Source organism: Silurus meridionalis, chromosome 28 (assembly GCF_014805685.1).
Source record: "Silurus meridionalis isolate SWU-2019-XX chromosome 28, ASM1480568v1, whole genome shotgun sequence".
NCBI classification, from domain to species: Eukaryota; Metazoa; Chordata; class Actinopteri; order Siluriformes; family Siluridae; genus Silurus; species Silurus meridionalis.
Genome location: NC_060911.1, coordinates 1,592,501 through 1,613,532, shown reverse-complemented (window position 1 = coordinate 1,613,532; position 21,032 = coordinate 1,592,501). Strand labels below are relative to the sequence as shown.

General features: G+C 40.6%; 3 protein-coding genes across 9 annotated transcripts in view; 1 reads left to right on the top strand and 2 right to left on the bottom strand.

Moving 5' to 3' along the window:
• Nucleotides 1-317: 317 nt before the first annotated feature.
• Nucleotides 318-6,605, bottom strand: LOC124381594 (butyrophilin subfamily 1 member A1-like). Of its 3 annotated transcripts, XM_046843371.1 has the most exons (10): nucleotides 6,545-6,605; nucleotides 6,356-6,429; nucleotides 4,916-5,251; nucleotides 4,622-4,774; nucleotides 3,010-3,135; nucleotides 1,800-1,889; nucleotides 1,386-1,430; nucleotides 1,230-1,295; nucleotides 1,059-1,088; nucleotides 318-960 (listed from the first exon to the last, which is right to left on the bottom strand). In XM_046843371.1, exons 2-9 carry the CDS (start codon nucleotides 6,399-6,401, stop codon nucleotides 1,075-1,077), a joined length of 876 nt encoding a protein of 291 aa, XP_046699327.1. In that variant the 5' UTR covers nucleotides 6,402-6,429; nucleotides 6,545-6,605; the 3' UTR covers nucleotides 318-960; nucleotides 1,059-1,074. The 3 variants fall into 3 exon arrangements, 1 of the variants encoding a protein (XP_046699327.1); XR_006924886.1 differs by having other exon boundaries at nucleotides 1,059-1,295; XR_006924887.1 differs by lacking the exon at nucleotides 4,622-4,774 and having other exon boundaries at nucleotides 1,059-1,295.
• Nucleotides 6,606-7,595: 990 nt separating this feature from the next.
• The window catches only part of dlc1 (DLC1 Rho GTPase activating protein), an 83,637-nt gene continuing 70,200 nt past the window's right edge, over nucleotides 7,596-21,032 (bottom strand). For 4 of the 5 annotated variants that reach the window (XM_046843364.1, XM_046843366.1, XM_046843365.1 and 1 more), the window contains one exon: nucleotides 18,454-20,496. In XM_046843364.1, the coding sequence (XP_046699320.1) occupies nucleotides 20,397-20,496 (100 nt within the window). In that variant the 3' untranslated portion in view covers nucleotides 18,454-20,396. Of the gene's footprint in view, nucleotides 7,625-18,453; nucleotides 20,497-21,032 lie in introns of those variants that run through there. The other variant, XR_006924885.1, reaches the window with a different exon arrangement.
• Nucleotides 7,687-14,782, top strand: asah1b (N-acylsphingosine amidohydrolase (acid ceramidase) 1b). Its single transcript, XM_046843369.1, has 14 exons — nucleotides 7,687-7,921; nucleotides 8,391-8,437; nucleotides 8,668-8,758; nucleotides 9,408-9,494; nucleotides 9,647-9,725; nucleotides 9,831-9,905; nucleotides 10,452-10,497; nucleotides 10,625-10,769; nucleotides 11,669-11,723; nucleotides 12,257-12,338; nucleotides 12,989-13,120; nucleotides 13,283-13,406; nucleotides 13,586-13,642; nucleotides 13,990-14,782. Exons 1-14 carry the CDS (start codon nucleotides 7,856-7,858, stop codon nucleotides 14,077-14,079), a joined length of 1,176 nt encoding a protein of 391 aa, XP_046699325.1. The 5' UTR covers nucleotides 7,687-7,855; the 3' UTR covers nucleotides 14,080-14,782.

Here is a 21,032-nt window from a genome sequence, read left to right as displayed (position 1 = left end):
AACACAAGCAGAGAAAAGATGATGATGATCAGGAATGTGTCTGTTCCCAGTCATGTTTTAAATCACTGACTCCCTCTGTCTCATCCACATTAACCCCAAACTTCTTACTGCCTTCTGGGGTGAGTGAGAGTCAGGACTTTATACACCAGTGGATTGAACTGGTGAACTGGCGCAGTAACAGGAAATCGGTTGTTCGGCTGAAATCGGCGCCCAGTGAAAAAAAAAAAAAAATTTCAACAAATCAATGGATTAAAACTAAAGTAAGAGTCTGTTTTGAAAATGTAAGAAGTAAAATGTACAGATATTTGTGTAAAAATGTAATGAGTAAAAGTAAAAAGTTGTCTGAAAAATAAATAGTGGAGTAAAGTACTGATACCAGAAAAATCTACTGAAGTACAGTAACGAAGTATTTGTACTTCATTACTTCCCTCCTCTGGTTTTTATCACAAATTACGTTTTCATGCTAGTTTACAATTGTGAGAGGTTGTGGATCTTTCGCTCCTGGACTAAAGAATGCTAAATATGTGCCAGGTGGTATGTTACAATCATAGAGATGATTATTGGAGGTTTTATCTCCATCAAAAAAGGAAAGAGATTTACCGTCACAGTTTAAACACACTCCTAATTTTGTGGTGGAATATTTAGTGGATTGTTTCTTGAAATCATGATCATTAGAAAATAACCCTGTGCCTTGTTCATAACACAGAGCTTTGTAGATGTTTTCTGAGTGGGGTTTCTGAATCACTCCTACACTCCATGATGACTTCAGTTTTGCAGAATGTGTTTTGTCCCACACCATCACTTCCCAGTAGTGCTTTCCTGAGCTGAACTCCTCTTTACTCACAACATGAGGAAATGTACCTTCAGAATCACTGTATGGTTTTACACACTGAACTCCTTTTCCATCCTTGGACACTTTTAGACGTTTGGAAGCTGATGATGGATCCAATGTGAGAATCACTGTTGATAAAAAAAAACAAATATTTAGGTTTAATTTAGGAGACATTCAAGTGAATGGACATCAAATTTAAGAAAAGATGAGTTAGGGGCTGATGTACCTTTATATTTGCTTTTCTAAGACTTGATATCTGTAAAGAGACACTTGACATGGAGTATTTTCCTTTTTTTGTGTGTGTGAACAGAAGTAAATAAACTCTACACTTCTACCCCTCCTGCAATGGCAGTTTTATATGTGTAATTTGTAGACTGAAAAAAAATATAGAAATGACCTTGTGTTGTGTTCTCGATAGCATTAAGAGGCATTGTCTCTGCAGGTAAGGATTCATGAGAACTATCTGCATGTGAGAAATGAAAGAAATACAGATTACTAGTGTACATTATTACGCATTGACTCGGAGAATGCGGTGGAGAGGAATATTTGTTACCTGCTGCTTTCGCATTCTTGTGAGACGAACAGTGCGGAAGTAAACCTGTTTCAAGAAAAGACGAGTACATTACGAGTATTAATGTACTGCAGTGCTTTCCTCAATCCTGATTTAGATCTTTTCCATAAGATGACGTACTGTATTTTCTTTTATTTATAGGAAACCCTTCAACAGAGTTGTTTTCATTTTGCAGTTTCCTGAGAAAATTCCAAGGTGCATTTTTCTGTCTAATCAAGAGGATTGGAAATTATACCCTTTATAGCTGATATAACATGAGATTTATATACATTTATGGCTGATATAAAACATATGCTGTAATTGTAAATAGACGTTAAAAATAAAGAGTCATTTCAGTGTATACTGCTATTGGAAATTAATACATTTTCAGGTGGTAACTGGGAATCCATCACATACCTTTTCTGAATAAAATCAGAAGAACAGTGTAGGTGATGATGACAATTAATGAAAGCACAAGAGTCGAGATGAACGCTTCCATCCAGAATCCTGCCAAAAGATCCCCATTGGTTAAGAATCAAGGTATATTAGAATATATCTGAATGGCATTAAAGTCAAAGATTCTCCATGCTGAATTCTGTTGTTCTGGTTTATCAAAGAAAAAGAAAATATATATTCTTTCATTTGCATTTCTAAAATACATCTGGAGAACCAGAATTCTTTTAATTCGCTTTTAGAGTTAATTTAGTTAGTTACAGTGCCCTATAATTTACCTTCATGAACCCTATCTGTTAAAAGTGTAATGCATGTTATTTTTGTTTCTATGCAACTAATTTCATAATGTAACCGTCTGAAGATTTTCATAGACCAAACAAATTAATGTCCAGATGTCCAGCATGAAGAACAGCTTGTGGACAGTCCTAGCGTGTGGACAGTCCATTTCTCCAACATTTAGCTGAAACACTTTGCCGTGTCTCTTATAAAACTCTCCCAAGATGTTCTTTATTAGTTGGATTTTTCTTGTTCATCTCAGAGCAGTTCAGTAGGATTGAGGTGTGGTGACTGGGCAGGTCATTCCATGATAGATATCACTCCAGTGTTTACTCTCTAAATAACACTCAATGAACTCAGCGCTTCGGCTCATCGTCTTGTTGTACAGTAAAGTCAGTTCCAATAATCCGCAGTCCAGACGGAACTGGATGGTGTTGAAGTATGGAACGGGAGCCATGTTAGTTCATAATTCCTTTCACTTTCCAGACTATTTCTGGAATCTTCTCTGCTCCAAAACAATCCCAAACCATTAAGCCCCCATCTCCATGTGTGATTGTGGGGGTGAGGGAGTCTGATCACATCTACTCTTCTGATCTCCATCTTATACAGTAAAAGTTCTTCTGTTAAAGTGGCACATTTGGACATTTTGTTGACAGAAGGTTTTTTCAGTAATTCACTGTTCAATTCTTGAGTGTTATGTTGTGCTGTTTGTGTCTCAAAAACTAAACAAGATTCTGTGTTTCCACTCTTCCCATAGACTGTGTTTTTAAAGCTATAGTCATATAGGCTTGTTGTCCTGGTGAAACATATACCAAATGCTCCATTCCAAGTGATACTTGGAATAACATTTTCTATGTTTAATTTCCAACAGCGTACTGCATACTGAAAGATCGCTTACCTTTCATTGGTACAATTCTGCTCTCTTTGATTTCCTGAAGGTTTAAACCCACAGTACAGGAGATCCACTCGGAGTCAGATGGAGAAAAAAGCAGCCATGAGCTCACATTCACCAACCCTTCAGAGTCTGAAAGAAAGAAAATGGGAGTATAATTTTAAACACACCAAACACTAGAATCCACAAGCTTTAGATGGTTTGTAGGTAACAAACTCAGTGGATATTAATGCGTAGAATTAATGCTGTTCTCTGTTCTTCTTGTATTTGATGTCAAATTGAATAATTCTGGAGACGATAAACAATGTATAGACATCAATACATTTTTTTTAAACCATCTTGCATTCAACACACAAGTTAAAGTGAGTAATAGAGAGTTTGCATTATATAGTTATCTGTATACAGTGTTGGGGGTGACGCGTTACAAGTAACGTGCGTTACGTAATAATATGACTTTTCTGGAGTAACGAGTAAAGTAGTGCGTTACTTTATAAATGTACACATTAATATCTGAGTTACTTTTTTTAAAGTAATGCAAGTTTCTTTTCAGTTAAATTATTTTGCATAAAAAAATCAATACTGAATTAAAATGAACGTAGTCACGTAGAATCGCGCAGTCACACGTGCGAGCCGCGGGAACAGAAGCTGGTCAGAAGCAGAGATGGAAGACCAGAGCATTACATCACTGTGATGGAAGTGTTCTTATTATTGTGAAATAGTGGAGGAAAAGGAGAAAGGAATAATGGTGAAGTGTAGATTATGTGTTGGTGAAAAGCTCCTGTTAACTGCCACGGTCACTAAAAAGCGCAAACTTTGTAAAATCGTTCAGAATGTTTGAAGCTGATGATGAAGCAGAGAATGATGTAGACGAGGACGAGGTCATATTTACTGAATTGCATGATGTTTTATGAGATGACAGTGAAAGGTATGTTCTCCCTCCACATCACCGGTGTGCAGCCCACACCCTTAACCTTATAAACACGAGCGATAGTTACATTCCTGACGGCGAGGCAGATTAAAAAGCAGTGTACAGAAGTGCGACTGGAAAGTGTTCAGCCTTATGGTTAAAATTTAGTTGATCATCTTATTGTTCTCAGAAGTTATCAAGCATTTTAAATGTGTAAGAAATGTCTTTTGCCCTAATATAACTTATTTCTTAATGGAACTTATCTATATTACACCTGTTACACCTGTAAGGCGTGAAAGAGATACAAGTAACGCAAAAGTAACGCAAAAGTAATATAACGCATTACTTTCCATAAAAAGTAACTAAGTAACGTAATTAGTAACTTTTTTTGGGGAGAAACTCATAGGCACTGTCTATAAGGAACCTCACTAAGGGTCTCTACTGCTTAAGGGTCATGTGGTTTTTTGTTCCTCATCAATGGTAATACTTTACTGGAGTTACCTATAAATGTCACAAAGAAAAAACAATGAAAAGCCATTAGAATACTGCTTTTCAGTTCGGGGTCTGTTTATTGTTTAATCTCCAATGGCAGGTCCATCAATCTGCAAATTATTTCATACCTGGTGTCCCCCCAATATCACATCAATAATTCTAGAAACATCTGTGAGACGATGTCTATTGTAAAAACATGAATTCCATTGAATCACATACCAGTTGTGTACTTTGTGTGGGTGTTGGGGAGTTCTCGTCCTGTACTGTCTCTCCAGGTGAGTGTGGGTTTGGGAGACCACCCAAATGATCTACAGGTAACATTCATTTTTTCCACAGATTCATGATATAAGAGGAGGGGTGTAGAACCTAGTACTGGGGTGAACATAGTGAGTTTGTTGAATGAAGAACCAGGGAAAGACAAAAGGAATTACAAGATACTCTCTGAGTCTACATGGCACATGCCAGTAGTTTTCATAACCAGTTGTTGTGTGAGTTTGTTGTATCTTCTCGTACCTTTTACAGCCAGGTTCATGCTGCCCTTCTCATACCAACTGAGGCTCTTGACAAAGCAGGTATATTCCCCGCTGTCAGCCATTGTGAGGTGGTCCAGTTTCAGAGACACATTCCTGTTGTCCAGCTCCCCAATCAGAGACACTCTGTCCCTGTCTTGGCTTTGTCCAGTGTTCTTTTTTTCTTTGTAGAACAGAACCGGCTTTTCATGCTCACCATTCTTGTACCAGCGAACTTCAAAAGTTCTGGCATTTATAGATGGAGATAGATTACAGGGCAGGATGACTGAAGAACCCAAAAATGCTGAGACTGGCGCTTTGGGGACGACTATGGAGAACTCTGTGTGAAAGAATGATAGAATTGGGGAGCAGAAACAAACACAATTTTAAGCACTTTTAATTAGTCACTTTACTAACACTGTCCTACCCTTAAGTGCCTCTAGAGGGCATGTTTAAGAATCCAACATTATGCAGATTAGTTATTCTGGGATTTTATCTCACAACCTTCAAAGCGTTAAACAATGAGTTTTAATTTTCAGAAGATTTCTGTCCTCCAGATTCTAAGCAGGTACCCCCTCCCAGCCCACTGCTCTCCAGCTCATGGTTCAGAAGCTTTGATTTAATAACCTGCTGTAGTATTCAGTCCCGAAGTCCCCAGGTTTTTACCGGCTTGGCTACATACTGTTGGACACAAGGAAAAGACAACTCAGTTGTTAGTACCAAAGTGCCATCAGGAACTGTTATGAAGACGGCTTATTATAGCCTGATGGCAGGGCACTTAGGGCAGACTAAAACACTGGACCATCTCTTGGTCTGTTTCTGTTGTCCAACAAACGTGCTTTTGCCCCATTGCTCCCCAGGTATCCTAGATGTCACCTGTATAACAGGTTGCTCGAATACTCAAGGTTCCCCCAAGAACATTGTTTTTTTTACTCAGGGGTCCAGGAGTGGCAGCTTGGTGTGGCTGGGATTGGAACTTATGACCTTCTCCAGAGAAGGAGAAGTTGGAACTGGAGGGAAGGTGGTAGTTTAGTGGTAAAGGCATTGGATTTAGATCTGAAGGTCGTAAGGTAAAAACTCACACATAATGCCGCCAAATATGGGCCCCTGAGCAAGGCTCCCAGGGCCCCCTTAATCGCATAGCTGCTCATTTGAGCAATTGAGATGAATGTAAGTCACAGTGTAAAGATGCCAAATGCAGTAAATTAAAGTGAGTATTAAAATGACAGCTCAATCCACCACAGGTTCTTCTCACTGTCGAAGGTTTTTAAATTGCAGCAGGAATTTTGTTTAGCGTTCACGTCCATGCACAATTTCTGAGTTCGATCCTGATCTTAGGAATAACGTAGTGTTTTGCATTCACGCGTTAATAATTTGTATATTTACTAGTTCATTCGTTTGTAGACATTTGAGTCGCACAGGTCTGGTGGAAATGTTTTCTTACCTGCTGCTGAACAGGCGAGAAGAGACGCAATGCAGATCAGTATCATGGCTGCGGATCATAAACCTAAACATTAACTTTTCACAACAGTGAAAAGTAAACAGTGAGTTAATGTGAAATAAGCTGCACATCGAGCAAGAGGAAAATATCCACAATATATATCTCTTAATAAAAACCTCAGCCAGGACTCACTTTCTTCACCTATTTGTCCTCCTTCCTCCTTCGTTCATCCTCTGCACCGTGTCCTTCTGAACCCTGTGTACTTTGGTCAGGTGAAGCAGGAAATGACATGCTGTTAATAAACTCGTTTAAAGTTTTACAGCGGAGGGGTGGTGAAATAAAGAGGTCATCAGTCCCCATTAGCTGTTATAACAAACTCCTCTATGCTGGGAAGATGTTCCACTAGATGTTGTGGAGATTTGTGTGAGATTCATTCATCTACAGAGGTATTAGTAAAGTGTGGTACTGATGTAGGTGAGGTGAGGAGGCCTGGGGTGCAGTCAGCGTGAAAAAATCATCTTAAATATGTTCAATAGTTCTATAGCAGGAGATCTTCTACTCCAACCCATATAAAGCAGATCTTCATGGAGCTGGTTTACCCCTGGTGGTCTAGTGGTTAGGATGCGGCGCTTTCACCGCTGCGGCCCGGTTTCGATCCCCGGTCAGGGAACCGACCCCAGCTACTCTTAGTACCGGTCCCAAGCCCGGCTTGCGTTAGGAAGGGCATCCAGCATAAAAACGTGCCAAATCAAACATGCGGATGATCCGCTGTGGCGCCCCCTAATGGGAGAAGCCGAAAGAAAGTTTTTTTTCATGGAGCTGGTTTTGTCAAGCTGGAACAAGGGTTTGGGTCTGCGTTCAAACAAAGGAAGGATTTTAATTTGTTTAATGTCCTTCAACACTGTGTTTAAACCCCTGCTTATTTATTTATTTATTTATTCATTTATTTTTTTTACTTTTCCATTTTAATTTTAATAAATTAATGTTTTTTCTTTTAAATTTGTTTATTTATTTATTTGTCAATGTTTTCGTTTCATTATTTATTTGTATTTTTTTTTTTTTTGTTTTGTCTGGTCGAACTGTTAATAGAATAAATACATTTATTTATTTGTTTGTTTATTTATTTATTTAATTATGTACACTTGATAGTTAACAGATTCATTGACTAATAAACAAAACTGCATTTTTACGCCATTATTTTTTTTTTAATAATTAATTAATTAATAATACCCTTTTGTTTATTTACGCACACACACACACACACACACACACCTCCATGGAATGGATTGGTTCATTCCGCACCGTCACGCGCACTGTATACACACACACACACACACACACACAAATACACACACACTTCCGTGTTGATGACACTGCGGGCGCGTGAGACGGAGCCGGTTTTCGGTGCTGTGTAGTGTGTGTGCGCAGTGTGTCGAGTGTGTGCAGTGTGTCGAGTGTGTCGAGTGTGTGGTGTGTGTTTCTTCGAGTGTTTCGATTGCCGCGATGTTCCTCCGAGTCGTGTGTGTGTTCTGTGTTTTCAGCTGCGTGTCAATGCAGTATGTCCCTCCGGTGAGTTACAATTGTTACTGAACGTGTGTGTGTGTGTGTGTGTGTGTGTGTGTGATATTGCAGAAGCGGTACACAGTGAAATGAGACGTTGTGTTTTCTGTATATTTCTATATGTATCTGTTGTTCTGTGTGTGTGTGTGTGTGTGTGTGTGTGTGTGTGTGTGTGTGTGTGTGTGGGTTATATGTCTTACTTTGTGCCCATCTATGTAAGACTATGGATGCCTGTCTGTTTCTCTGTCTGGGTGTTTATCACTGTACTCATTTATTTTTGTGTTTGTGTTTGTGTGTGTGTGTGTGTGTGTGTGTGTGTGTGTGTGTTACAATCTATATGTCTTACTTTGGACTTTGTGTCCATCTATGTCTTAAAACCCATGGATGCCTGTGTGTTTCTCTGTCTGGGTGTTTATCACTGTACTAATTCATATTTGTGTGTGTGTGTGTGTGTGTGTGTGTGTGTGTGTGTGTGTAGTTCACAGAGGACTGTCGGACAGGGATGTATCCACCCAACGGCCCAACGTAAGTCCCGTACATCATATTATTGCGACACTGACATATCACATGCTGTCAGTAAGAAACACATCACGCGTGAGAACAGGAAGGTGTTTCACTGGTGTTCCGCGTCCCTACAGTGTAACTGTAAATGGATAAAAAGTACTTTAAATTAACACAGAGTTCAACGAGTTTGATTTATTGTAGAACAGCACGTCAAACTTTAGATCGGTCTAAAGGTTTATTTCTGTCCTCAGGTTTAAAGGTGCAGTTACTTGGTACACCGTTGACCTTGACTTGCTCCCCAGCAAACGATGGACAGAAATCATCACGGATAAGAAGAATGAGGTAAGCTGAGCTCTGTGTGATCACTTGTGCTGTACAGGCTCTGGTTTTGGGATCTTTAGTGTTGGTGATGGGCGACCACCTGGCGGTAGTGTCAGTTTCTGTGCTGGACTGGTACCTGAAGGTAGTGTTCACTTGTGTTGGACTACAACCTGAATGTAGTGTTGATGTTTGACTGGTCCCTGAAGGTAGCGTCATGTTGGACTGGTACCTGAAGGTAGTGTCGGTGTTTGACGGGTACCGGAAGGTAGCGTCTGTGTTTGCCGGGTACCTGAAGGTAGGGTCGGTGTTTGGCGGGTACCTGAAGGTAGCGTCTGTGTTTGGCGGGTACCTGAAGGAGGGGTCGGTGTTTGGTGGGTACCTGAAGGTAGCGTCGGTGTTTGACTGGCAGTGGACCGCCAATGTTTTATTGTTACCTGATACCAGTGTTGGTGTCGGTGTCATGCTCAAATCCAAATTTTTTATTGGTTTCTCAGATGGATATGCAGAACATGGAGCAATTTCAGTAACTGGGATCAAATTCAGATCAAGATCAATTTGAATAACCATTAACAAACTACTGTAACCACAATATTTGATGGTGATAAACTCCACATCTGCACAAACATTTGAAGTGTAAAATTTTCTCCTTGTGTTTCTTTCCCCCATTTAGCTGATAAACATGGTTCAGGCCATCAAAGATCTGGCAGATGAGTTTGTCCCTAGTGGCCGCCTTGAGGAGCTCATTGACAAGGCTTTGGTAAGTGCATTCAGAAAAGATGATCGTTCAGGATCAAGAAGGCAGTAAAGTTAACAGACGTAACCGGAGACTGTAGAGTTCTCGATACGCTTGTTGTAGGCAAGGTTCCCTTGGTGACGTAATGAAGGGTTTGTTATACGTTTGTCTTCTAGCCCTTGATGGTCGACACTCTCCCGTATCCTTTCAACGAAGAAATCAAAGGAATCGCAGCAGCTTCCGGAGTTCCTTTGGGTAGGAAATTCTATTATTAAATTCTATTATTAATATCTTTTTCCTTTTTACTGCAATCTTCCTCTCAGGTGTGAGTATAATTCCCTTTTTTTCTTCATTTTGAAGGCGAGGTCGTTCTTTTCAACATTTTCTACGAGATCTTCACCGTGTGCACTTCACTGGTCGCTGAAGATCCTGATGGTAAGCAATTCAGAATAATCATCAGCGTATTCCACAGTGCTGTCAAATTCTCGATTCGGATTGGTCGATAGATTCTCTGGAACACCAGCTATGACAGTCGCTCGTTATCGTTTCTATGGTAACAGCACAGCCTCAGGGTGGGCTGGGCAGAAGCTAATCGGGAGCAGATTGAGAACTGCGTGTACAATATGGTGAAGATGATTTGACCTTTATGGAAGGAGTCTCCAGTACCAGTTATTTATATATGTTTCAAGTTTCTGCTCCGTTTTTGCTGTAGCGTAGAATCAAATTATTTGAGGATAATAAAAATGAGGAAGTGGCAGCTCAGTGGATAAGATGTTGACCGGAAGGTTGTGAGTTTGAATCCCAGCACCACCAATGTGCCACTGCTGGGGCCTTAAGCAGGGCCCTTCACCCGCAGCCAAATTGCTGTAGTGCACAAGGAACAAAATTCATCTGGACATGCTGTTAGAGGAAAAGAACCAATGAAGTAATGGTGTATTGAGAGTGTGTGTGTGTTGAGATTTGTATGTTTCTACTTTTCAGGAAACCTCATTCATGCTCGGAATTTGGACTTCGGGCTTTTTATGGGGTCAGGGCTTTTTTTTTTTCCAGCTTTCTCGTTTATAACTTAAAAAAAACCAAACATAAAACGCAGCATGAAGATTCAGTCGAATCCTGGATTTAACTTGTGTCTATGCATTTGTGTGGATGTGTAGCTGGGACATCAAGAACCAGTCATGGGTGATCACAGAGCTGCTGAAGCCTCTTGTGGTGAACGTGGATTTCCGGAGGAACAACAGCACCGTGTTCCAATCCACAAACTTTGCCGGCTACGTGGGCATGCTCACCGGCGTCCGACCTGTAACGCACACCTTTCTAATTCTAGAACATATAAATTCTCAATAAATAGTGGATGCCTGAATGTTTAAATAGATCAACCAGTAAATTATGTTAGCGTGTCGTAGTGGAATTTTCTAGCTGCTGTTAGCGCAGTAGAGCTGTGAAGCGTAGCATAATGAATGCTAACATGTGCATTATTGAGTATAAGAGGAGCTAATCAGACTGTAATGCAGTGTAATGGATGTGCAAACAATCACAACAATACACGCTAACCACATGTTCACCTCACGCTGCTTCACCCACAGTGTGGTTGATAAAGCAAATACACATATGTCAGCTGACACACACACACACACACACACACACACACACGGAACCTTTCACTTGCGCTAACTTTAGACACTGTGCTTCTGAACGTCTTATCACTTTACTGCAAACACGCTTTTTTAACAGAATCGTTAAAAAGTGTGAGGAACAAGATTAGAGACACACACACACACACACACACACACACACACAGTTCACATGACCCCTGTGCTCAGGTTTTTTTAACTGTTGTAAATCACGACTTTCAGTTCTGCATAAAAAAACCTCATGACTTCCTCTCGCTTTCTCTCTCTCTCTCTCTCTCTCTCTCTCTCTCTCTCTCTCTCTCTCTCTCTCTCTCTCTCTCTCTCTCTCTCTCTCTCTCTCTCTCTCTCTCTCTCTCTCTCTCTCTCTCTCTCTCTCTCTCTCTTTCTCTCTGTCTCTCTCTCTCTCTCTCTCTCTCTCTCTCTCTCTCTCTCTCTCTCTCTCTCTCTCTCTCTCTCTCTCTTCTCTCTCTCTCTCTCCTCTCTTTCTCCCTCTCTTTCTCTCTCTCTCTCTCTCTCTCTCTCTCTTTCTCTCTCTCTCTCTCTCTCTCTCTCTCTCTCTCTCTGTAGTACATGTTCACCCTCACAATGAACGAGAGATTCAGCTTGGATGGAGGCTACATCGGTGAGTCACGTCTCATCCTTCCCTACCTTCTCTCTCCAAACAGAGGAAATATAACTGAAATTCAATGTAACTTTTATCCACTTATTCAGATTTAGACCCCATTTTCATCTAAGTTTATATAAAAACTCATTATTAGTACTCTTTTCACTGATGAGGAATTGTTGTAGATCAGCACTTTTATGGGGTATCTGTTCATCCATGAGAAAAAAATCCAGAATTATTCAACATTGCTCGTTCCTCTAAACCTAAATTGACCCAAATTCCACCATGTGGCACCAATTTGAACTACTTTAAAATAGATCTACAGTAAATCTTTTGCATCATTGGAACTTATTAACAATAAGAATTATTTAAAATGTATTTATTTATTTATTATAATCTTTTTGCTCATTCTTTATTACAGTGTGATTTATTTGTAAATTTGAGTTAAGAAATGTAATAGATGTCAAATAAATGTAACAAATTTGGGCTCAGTGTGTGTGTGTGTGTGTGTGTGTGTGTGTGTGTGTGTGTGTGTGTGTGTGCGCGCGCAGGTATTCTGGAGTGGATTCTGGGGAAGAGAGACGGCGTATGGATGAGCTTTCTGACTCGTTCCGTCTTAGAAAACGCCACTAGGTAACTAGGTTTGATTAGTATTAATATGTTTTCATTTATTTATTACATTTTATTGATGTCTAAAAAAACAACAACTAAATAAAAACAGTTACATGCAAAATGAATAAAAAAATAAATCTTAAAAAGTCCTGTTGAAGAACAGTAAGCGTTTCCAAAATAACATGGTCTGGTTCTAGTTCTCCAGGCGCTCCAGCAGCATACGCAACCCGGAAAAACTACCCCTGTGGATTTTTGCCAATATATAGCATATATAATAGTTTCAGCAATCGACACTCTGTGCCAATTAATCAAAACCGCTGAATCTTTCGGGAGAAGAGTCCATACAAAGAAATCCACCCCTTATGATGTCATGAAGGAGCATAACCTCAAAAAACATTCTGAATCTTATAAGAAGCTGGAAGGAGTATATTAAAAAATCTCTTTAAACCGTGTAAATAATTTAGAATGCATGAAATAGAATCAGACCCCCTGCTTTAATCACACTTTCATAAAACTTTCTCAGAAACTTCCTGCATCACAGACAAAACAATCTCCAGGTTTCTTACATTTGTAGCTCTTTACACCTGCTGTGAGAGGTTTGGAATTCTTATTCTCCTGTAACGCTGTGGCGTGTGTGTGTGTGTGTCTGTGTGTGTGTGCACCTACTGTAGCTATGCCGAGGCTAAGAAGCTGCTTTCGGACACAAAGCTGTTGGCTCCTGCGTACTTCATTTTGGGAGGCAATCAGAGTGGAGAGGCGTGCATCATCACCCGCTCCCGAACACACAACCTCAACCCTCTGGAGTGAGAGCACACACACACACACACACACACACACACTTACACACATACATATGCACACACATACATACATCACTGTCATATACTGTATATCTATTTAAATATTTTTATTCACTGTATTTAAGTATATAATAATTGTGTGTGTGTGTGTGTGTGTGTGTTAAGGTTGGATGTTCAGCATGGCCGTTGGTACGTGTTGGAGACAAATTATGACCACTGGAAGATGCCACTTTTCCTTGACGACCGTAGAACCCCAGCCATGAAGTGCATGAACCAGACCACACAGGCTGTGAGTGTCCTACCTACCCATCTACCCACCTACCCACCCACCCACTTATCACCTACCTACCCATCTACCCACCTACCCACCCACCCACTTATCACCTACCTACCCACCTACCCACCCACATTCCCACCTACCTACCTACCTGTGTGTGTGTGTGTAAATATGTGGTGTTTCTCCTGCAGAATGTCTCCATTAAGACGGTGTATGACGTCCTGTCCACTAAACCCGTCCTGAACAAGGTGAGTGATGTGTTTATTATATAAGTGCTGCTGAACTCTGATTGGTCAGAAAGTCGTGGCTTGATTTTTCTCTCTATATTTTTTTTACTCACGTGTCTGACGTTTGTGTGTTATGGTTACTATAGTAACGGCTCTTTAGTGGAGAGTTGCATGTTAGATGGTGTGTGTAATGATACACGTGTGAAGGGTAAAATATTAGGAGTTGTTTATTCAGTTTGTTCTGAGGAACGAGTTTCAGTGTCAGTGTTTTATAACTAACTCCTCTCTCTCTCTCTCTCTCTCTCTCTCTCTCTCTCTCTCTCTCTCTTTCTTCCCTCTCTCTCTCTCTCTCTCTCTCTCACACACAGTTAACTACTTACACTACACTGATGGAAGTGTCTAAGGGGAAGTTGGAGTCGTATATCCGAGCCTGTCCAAACCCCTGCATGCCGTGGTGATCTCACACTCGTCTCTCCAGAACAGAACGTTTTTCATAACGAGTTCATCCTGCAAATAATATCAAATATTCTTCATTATCATTTTATAATCAAAATAATCATAACACTCGTTTTAGTCATTAATTCCACACAACACTCCTCTGCTCAGAACATCATCTATCTATCTGTCTGTCTGTCTGTCTGTCTGTCTCTCTTTCTGAGCAGTTTCCTAGCAAATTGTTTATTAGAGTATTTCAGGTTGAGATGCTGCTACTCAGTGTAACTAACCACACACACACACACACACACACACACACACACACACACGACCTAGGTATGAATGTGCACAGCTGATTGGTGTATTATGTGAGTAGATTATACACAGTAATAATAATAGTAACACATCAATGCGCTTCATATTATAATTATACTTTATGATGCTTAATTACAATCATGTTACTATGGGAACACTTGGGGGGGCGGAGCTAAGCAGAGGCTCCCCATGAGCTACAAATGGTCTGAACTTGAACTTGTGTCAGTGAATTACATGAATTATGTTCAGAATAATTTTTTTATACCGGATTTCAGAGATGCATAAGATTACAGCTTCACACTCTTTTATTTTTATTTTATGGATTTGTGTTTGAACAGTTGAATCCTGTGATTTTGAAATGAAAACTGTTTGCAGTGTTGTTGAAAATAAAATTAAAAAACTATACTAACAGATGAGGATTGTGCTCTGAGTGACTGCAATATTTCACTTTATTTGTATAATTTTATTATGTATATTCTTGATTGAATGGTTTAATAATAACATTTGTAGAAAATCTCCATGGGTTTTGACGTTAGCTTAGCAAATGCATGCTACAAGCTAATAATATTTAAATTTGAGGAGTAAACGACCCCCTTATTTGTGGGTGTGAATGTTTTGACTGCTGCTCATTTGTAGGCTTCACATACTTTTAACAACTTCTTTGTTTGTAGGTGCAAATATTTTGAAGTACCCCTTTAGTTGTAGGGTTTGCACCAGATCTTCCTGTAGATGCTCCTCACCGTATCTGGAGTCCACACCATCCTCATCTTCACGTCGACTCTGAACACGTTCTTCTGACCCACGTCTGGTCAGTGTGGACAGTGTGGTTGTTGTCCACTAGAGGGAGACATTTCTTTTGTCTAAAACCAATAAAAAAAAAAGATTTCTGATCCGTAACCACATTCATTTATTTTCTCAGATCCTACAGGGGGCAGCTGCTCAGATGCCCCCCTGGTCCAGGTTACACCCTCTGATACCTTCCACACAACCATCAGTGTTTACAGCCTGGAGACCTGACTGGGGTTTGAACCATCCAATTGAGCCACAGGATCTCATACTTGCTGAGTGTTTGAATGCTGCTTTCTCCTTCCTTTTCTCTTAAACATAATAATCGTTTAAATTCAGATGTTTGATTTGAACCATTAATATCGGGGATCAGAGACCACGACGAAAACGACTACACCATCACAGGACTGGATTTGGTGATTGTTTTTTTACTTTCTTCTATGTTCTTACACATAAGAGACCAAACAAAAGTCAGAGGTTGGATTCAAACCGGCAACATCATACAGCAGAGACCATGACACAAACCACCACACCATCACAGTGCTGGTATGACCTTCAGCTTATTGGAGTTTTGTCTTGAAAAATGGCTTCCATGCAACAAGATCATATGATTAAACACTCATTACATCCACTTACCGTGTTTAGCAGATGCCTATACTGGGGAACTTGAGATTATATCATTCAAACACCAGAGCAGATGAGGGTTGAGGGCCTTGCTGAAGGTCACAGGATTTGAATTTATTTTGTTCTAGTCAAAAGGCTAACACTTGATCCACTGAGCTTCCCAAAATCCTAGTTCCCAGATTCCCTGTGGTTTCTCTCAGTAAGAAGAAGCCCCAAGTGTAACGATGAGAACTGCCTCATGTGTTAACAATAATGAGCTTCACCTGGGTGCTTCCAGTGTTTCTGGTGATAATCTGAGCTTCTCCAGAGAACAGAAAAAACAAGGTTTATGGTCTCACAGAGTCTTGAATGAGCTCAGGTTGATTCCTGAATTGGATAGTAGGTAGGGATTAGTTTGGGATTGAGCTCATTGGATCGATGATGTCATTTGTTTCATCTTTTTGGTGCTAATCTGAAATCCATGCTCATGCTTTTGGTGTTGAGTTCAGAATGGGGGCAGATGTTCTCTTCATGAAGGTAGCACAGAAACGTGACACCTGCAGCCTGAGTATGAAGTAGAATTTTTAACAGTCAGGTGCAAAAGTTTGTGTTTCCTCAGGATAAAGTGGAAATAACCACCAGGTATGATTTTCAGATCTTATGTGTTGTGTGGGTGTGGTTAAGGGAATGGAGGGCGGAGCTTTGGGGAAAGTGAGGGTAAGGATCACACACCTGTGCTGAGTTGTAGTAGTGAATGTTCTTCGTTTCACACACAGAGAGAGAGAGAGAGAGAGATGGATTTCTCTTCTCAAACTTACAATATTATTTACATAGAACCTTCACTGGTTCTCCTGAGGAACAAACCCAATAACCAGCCAATGCATATTCCCAGTGTTCAAGTCTTTAATGTCATTCAACATAGAAAAAAATCATGCATTCAGATGGATTTACACTTTTCAATGCAGATGATGTCAATAGTTGGAGAGACACAAAGAACCTAAAAATGATTAATTCGTGATGAATATATTTTCTCCAGGAGCCTCACAGTGATGTTTTGGGTTCAACATTGTCCATGGTAGGAGAAATACGGGGCAGTGAGGAGATCATTTCTTCATCAAATCCAGCACACACACACACTTTCTCCTCCAGCATTTCTCTCAATTAGCTCAAAATATAGCTGGAATGTGGTATGATGGAAGTGTGTAGGTTCTAGAATAGTGGTGATGTATTTTTGTTTGGAATTTGCTGTAAAGGCCAGGACTGGATTGCTAGTAATGTTTCCGAGGTGTGTTCATGTAAAGGAGAATTTTCGCAGGTCTGAGAATCTCTCTAAAGTTCAGGTTGTACATTGAGAAGGATTTCGAAGTTGTCTGATCTGAAAGGTTTGTCATGATTTATCGAAGGAGTGGTTGTTATAGGGTTTGTATTGCGACATGTGTTGAAGGAAAGCTGCTTTGTTGGGTTTTTTTCAGCACCAGAGAGAAGATCAGGACGGTGTCGTGTACAGAGACGGTGAGGAAGATCTGATCCAACAGCTGAGTCATGAACTTTCAGTCTTAAACGACCTGAAAACACGTGCACAGTAACGTTTATAATGAAAGTAAGCACATGCTGACTATTCAGTCTTACAGTGGAAAGCCAACAGGAGACAAAAGCCAGAAACACTGGGAAAATGTTTTGTTCTCCATATTGTGCCATAAAATGACCAGGATTGATGGTCTGAACTTCCTGAGCTGAGACAGCTTACCATGAATCAGGATTACTGAACCTCAGCTTCTCCAAAAAGAAAAAAGGTTTTTGAACTCCTAAACATAAGATTCATGTTTTCGGAAGACCCCTTTCGACATTTGTGTCCCATTTGCTGTTAGAATAACCCCCGCTCTTCTGGGAAGATGTTCCACTAGATCCAGACCAACCAATATATTCCTTTCTCCAGAACCTTCTGGAGCAGTTATCAAATTGCCCTCACAATCCTTCGACTCCTATCCAAAGCCTTCAGAGAACTTCCTCCTTCCGACCTGTGCAACTGTGTTTAATCTGTACAAATCTTCCCGTATCTTCAGGTCTTCCTCATCTTGGTCTGCTTGATCAAGAACCAAGAAGCTCTCTGGAATTCCCTCCGATTTTCCAGCAGACAATCCTGCTCAGGCTCATAAACATCTCAATAAATGATGAACCGCTCTTTCCTAATGTGCAGCCCAATGAGCTGCTGGCTTTGTCCAACATGGCGACCCAGAACTCGTCCTCCTTTCCTCCTACACGTCAGTCTCCACTGTGGCTTCATGTCTGCATAAAGGCAGGGGGCAGTGTGGTGCAGGTTGATGACGACGATAAAGAAAGTGGTGATGAGTAGGTGCTCACCAATCAGAATCACCTGGGACAAGGACAGGATGATCTCTTGAATGACCAGGAGTGAGACAAGCACAGATGTGGACACGGAGAGCTTCATGCCTTCATCTGACAGGAGATAAAACATCAGGATGGTGAGGAGGACCAGGCCGAGGCACAGGGCAATCAGGAAGAGCATTTAGAACAAATGTAGATGCTTCAGGATGATGGTATGGATATGAGAAATTTCATTACTGTTGGCTGAGAGTCCAAGATTATACATCCCCTCGTTATTGTAGAAGTGTGTGTGTGTGTGTGTGTGTGTGTGTGTGTGTGTGTGGGGAAGACCATGACCACCCAGCAGATGAGATTTGGATAGGTTTAATAGTGCACTTTGCGAGTAATCTGTACAGAAATAATATTAACGATAAAGATAAACCGTTTTCTTTAAGCGTTTTTAACATTTACAATAAAATAAAAAGATATAAAACTCATATTTCTGTTTAAATACACAAAGCTTTAAATTAAACGGCATGCGTTTTGGGGACTGACACACACACACACACACACACACACACACACACACACACACACACACACACACACACACACACACACACACACACGGTTATGGCACAGGAGCAGATCAGGCGGCTTTTACACACACAAACACACACATGCTGTGTTCAGGATTATTTCCAGATGTTGTTGTTGGTAAATGAGGAGAGATGAACCCAAGCAGCGTTTCTGTAACGGCTTTTGATTTTTCTTTTCACTTTATAAGTAAAGTTTGAGTGTGGTTTTTTTTATTTCTTTCTTTCCCCAGAATTACTTCATTTACACCAAGACTGGATACTAAAGAGTCCGTTAGAAGGGGGTGGAGCCACAATCATCGGCAGTAGCTAAAAGGTTATAATGAACTGCTAATGGTTTTTATATACATGAAGAAAATATTTGGAAGGACTTAATTCCCTCTGGTGTAGTACATAGCCAGTGGAGTAGCATGTACACAGTTTAGTATACAACAAAAAATAAATAAATCCAATGTCTATAAATTGTATACTTAAAAAATTCCAAAAAAAAAAAAAGGAAAAAAAAAAAAAAAAAAAAAACTCAGGGAGGCCACACCCACGAGCCACACCAATGACCAAACATACAACAAATACCGCTGAGCTCAGCTGCTATTGTGCTTTAAAGCTACCCAGCTCTCAAAAAAACACCCCCCCCCTTCACATTTCTCCATCACTTCTTGTCTTCACAAATCGAAAGTTCTTTCTTTACGTGTATCTTCTCATCACTAGCTCAATAGCTCCTACTTCTGTTCAACTCCAGCACTTCCTGCGTTTCTTTTTTTCCAATTACAACCATCGTTAATTCTGTCAAAATACTCAAGAAATCTACAGAAAACAAAAACAGAGAACCGGTTTCTAAAGCAATAATAATAATACTAGTATGATGTAGCTACGCCGGAGTGTAGCCATGAGGACATGCAGAAATTACGATTTGAATCTTTAAACACACCAAATTCAAATCCGAATTCTGCTAATCGGGAAAAATACAAGGAAAAAAAACAGTTTAAAAGAAAAAAGAAAAAAAAAAAAAAAACATTGAACCCACCAAACATTGAGTTCACGTGTGTGGACTATAAAACGAAACGTGTCAATCAAACTCCGGCTAGAACAGGGTGGGGGTGGGGGTTTAATAAGCTGTAACCGTGGCAACAGCTGTGTGGTTATGGTTATTAAGAGTAGCTAGAAGGTCAGGAAGTACATCGAATAGGAGAAAAAAAAAAAGCGTACGCAAGTTTCTGAAAGCGATGGATTGAAAGCCGTTCTCGCTCGTCTTTCGTTGTTTCTTTCTTTCTATCTTTCGTTTTCTAAGTGTCCCAGCCACTGCCGATTCAGTCATCTCTCACTTCTCTGTCAACCTCCATTCATCCATCCTTCCATCCATCCATCCATCATACAGGCAGATATGCTGAAAGAGCTGTATATAATCATGCAGACACACACACACACACACACACACACACACACCTTGCTTCTCAGAAGCAGTAGGACCCAAACCCCTTTCCATCCCCCACCCCCCCCCATTCAAGTCCTTCCATGACATCATCGATAGTGTCACAGCAGCAGGTCTGTTCCAGTCTCAGGCCCGGTCATGTGACCTTTTACCTTAGTATGTACAAAGCCATGACCTCGGACCTCTGTAGCTTGAAGCTGATCAAAAGGCTTTTTTTTTTAAGCCTGTGTGCGATTTATAGAGAATCTTCATCATCGTTGTTCCAGGTGTATGTATGTGTGTGTGTTTATTTGTCCAGTGGACAGGTGAAGGAGTCTCGTAGTCGCACAAGTTCGGAGACACACAGGTGACCGTACAGCTTGTTATACCACTCTGGACACCGACCCCTGCAACACACACACACACACACACACACACACACACAGAGGAGTGAGAAACAGACACACACCTTTGTGAAAATGTAATAGGAAAGTAAGGACTTTTTTCATTATAATGGACCTTTTGTGTGTGTTTGTACCTGCGGTCTATCCTGGAGATGTGTGTATATGTGTGTGTGTGTGTGTGTGTGTGTGTGTGTGTACATGCGGTCTATCCTGGAGATGTGTGTATATTAGTGTGTGTGTGTGTGTGTGTGTGTGTGTGTGTGTGTGTGTGTGTGTACCTGCGGTCTATCCTGGAGATGTGTGTATATGAGTGTGTGTATATGAGTGTGTGTGTGTGTGTGTGTGTGTGTGTGTGTGTGTGTGTGTGTGTGTGTGTACCTACGGTCTATCCTGGAGATGTGTGTATATGAGTGTGTGTGTGTGTACCTCGGTCTATCCTGGAGATGTGTGTATATATGAGAGTGTGTATATTAGTGTGTGTGTGTGTACCTCGGTCTATCCTGGAGATGTGTGTGTGTGTGTGTGTGTGTGTGTGTGTG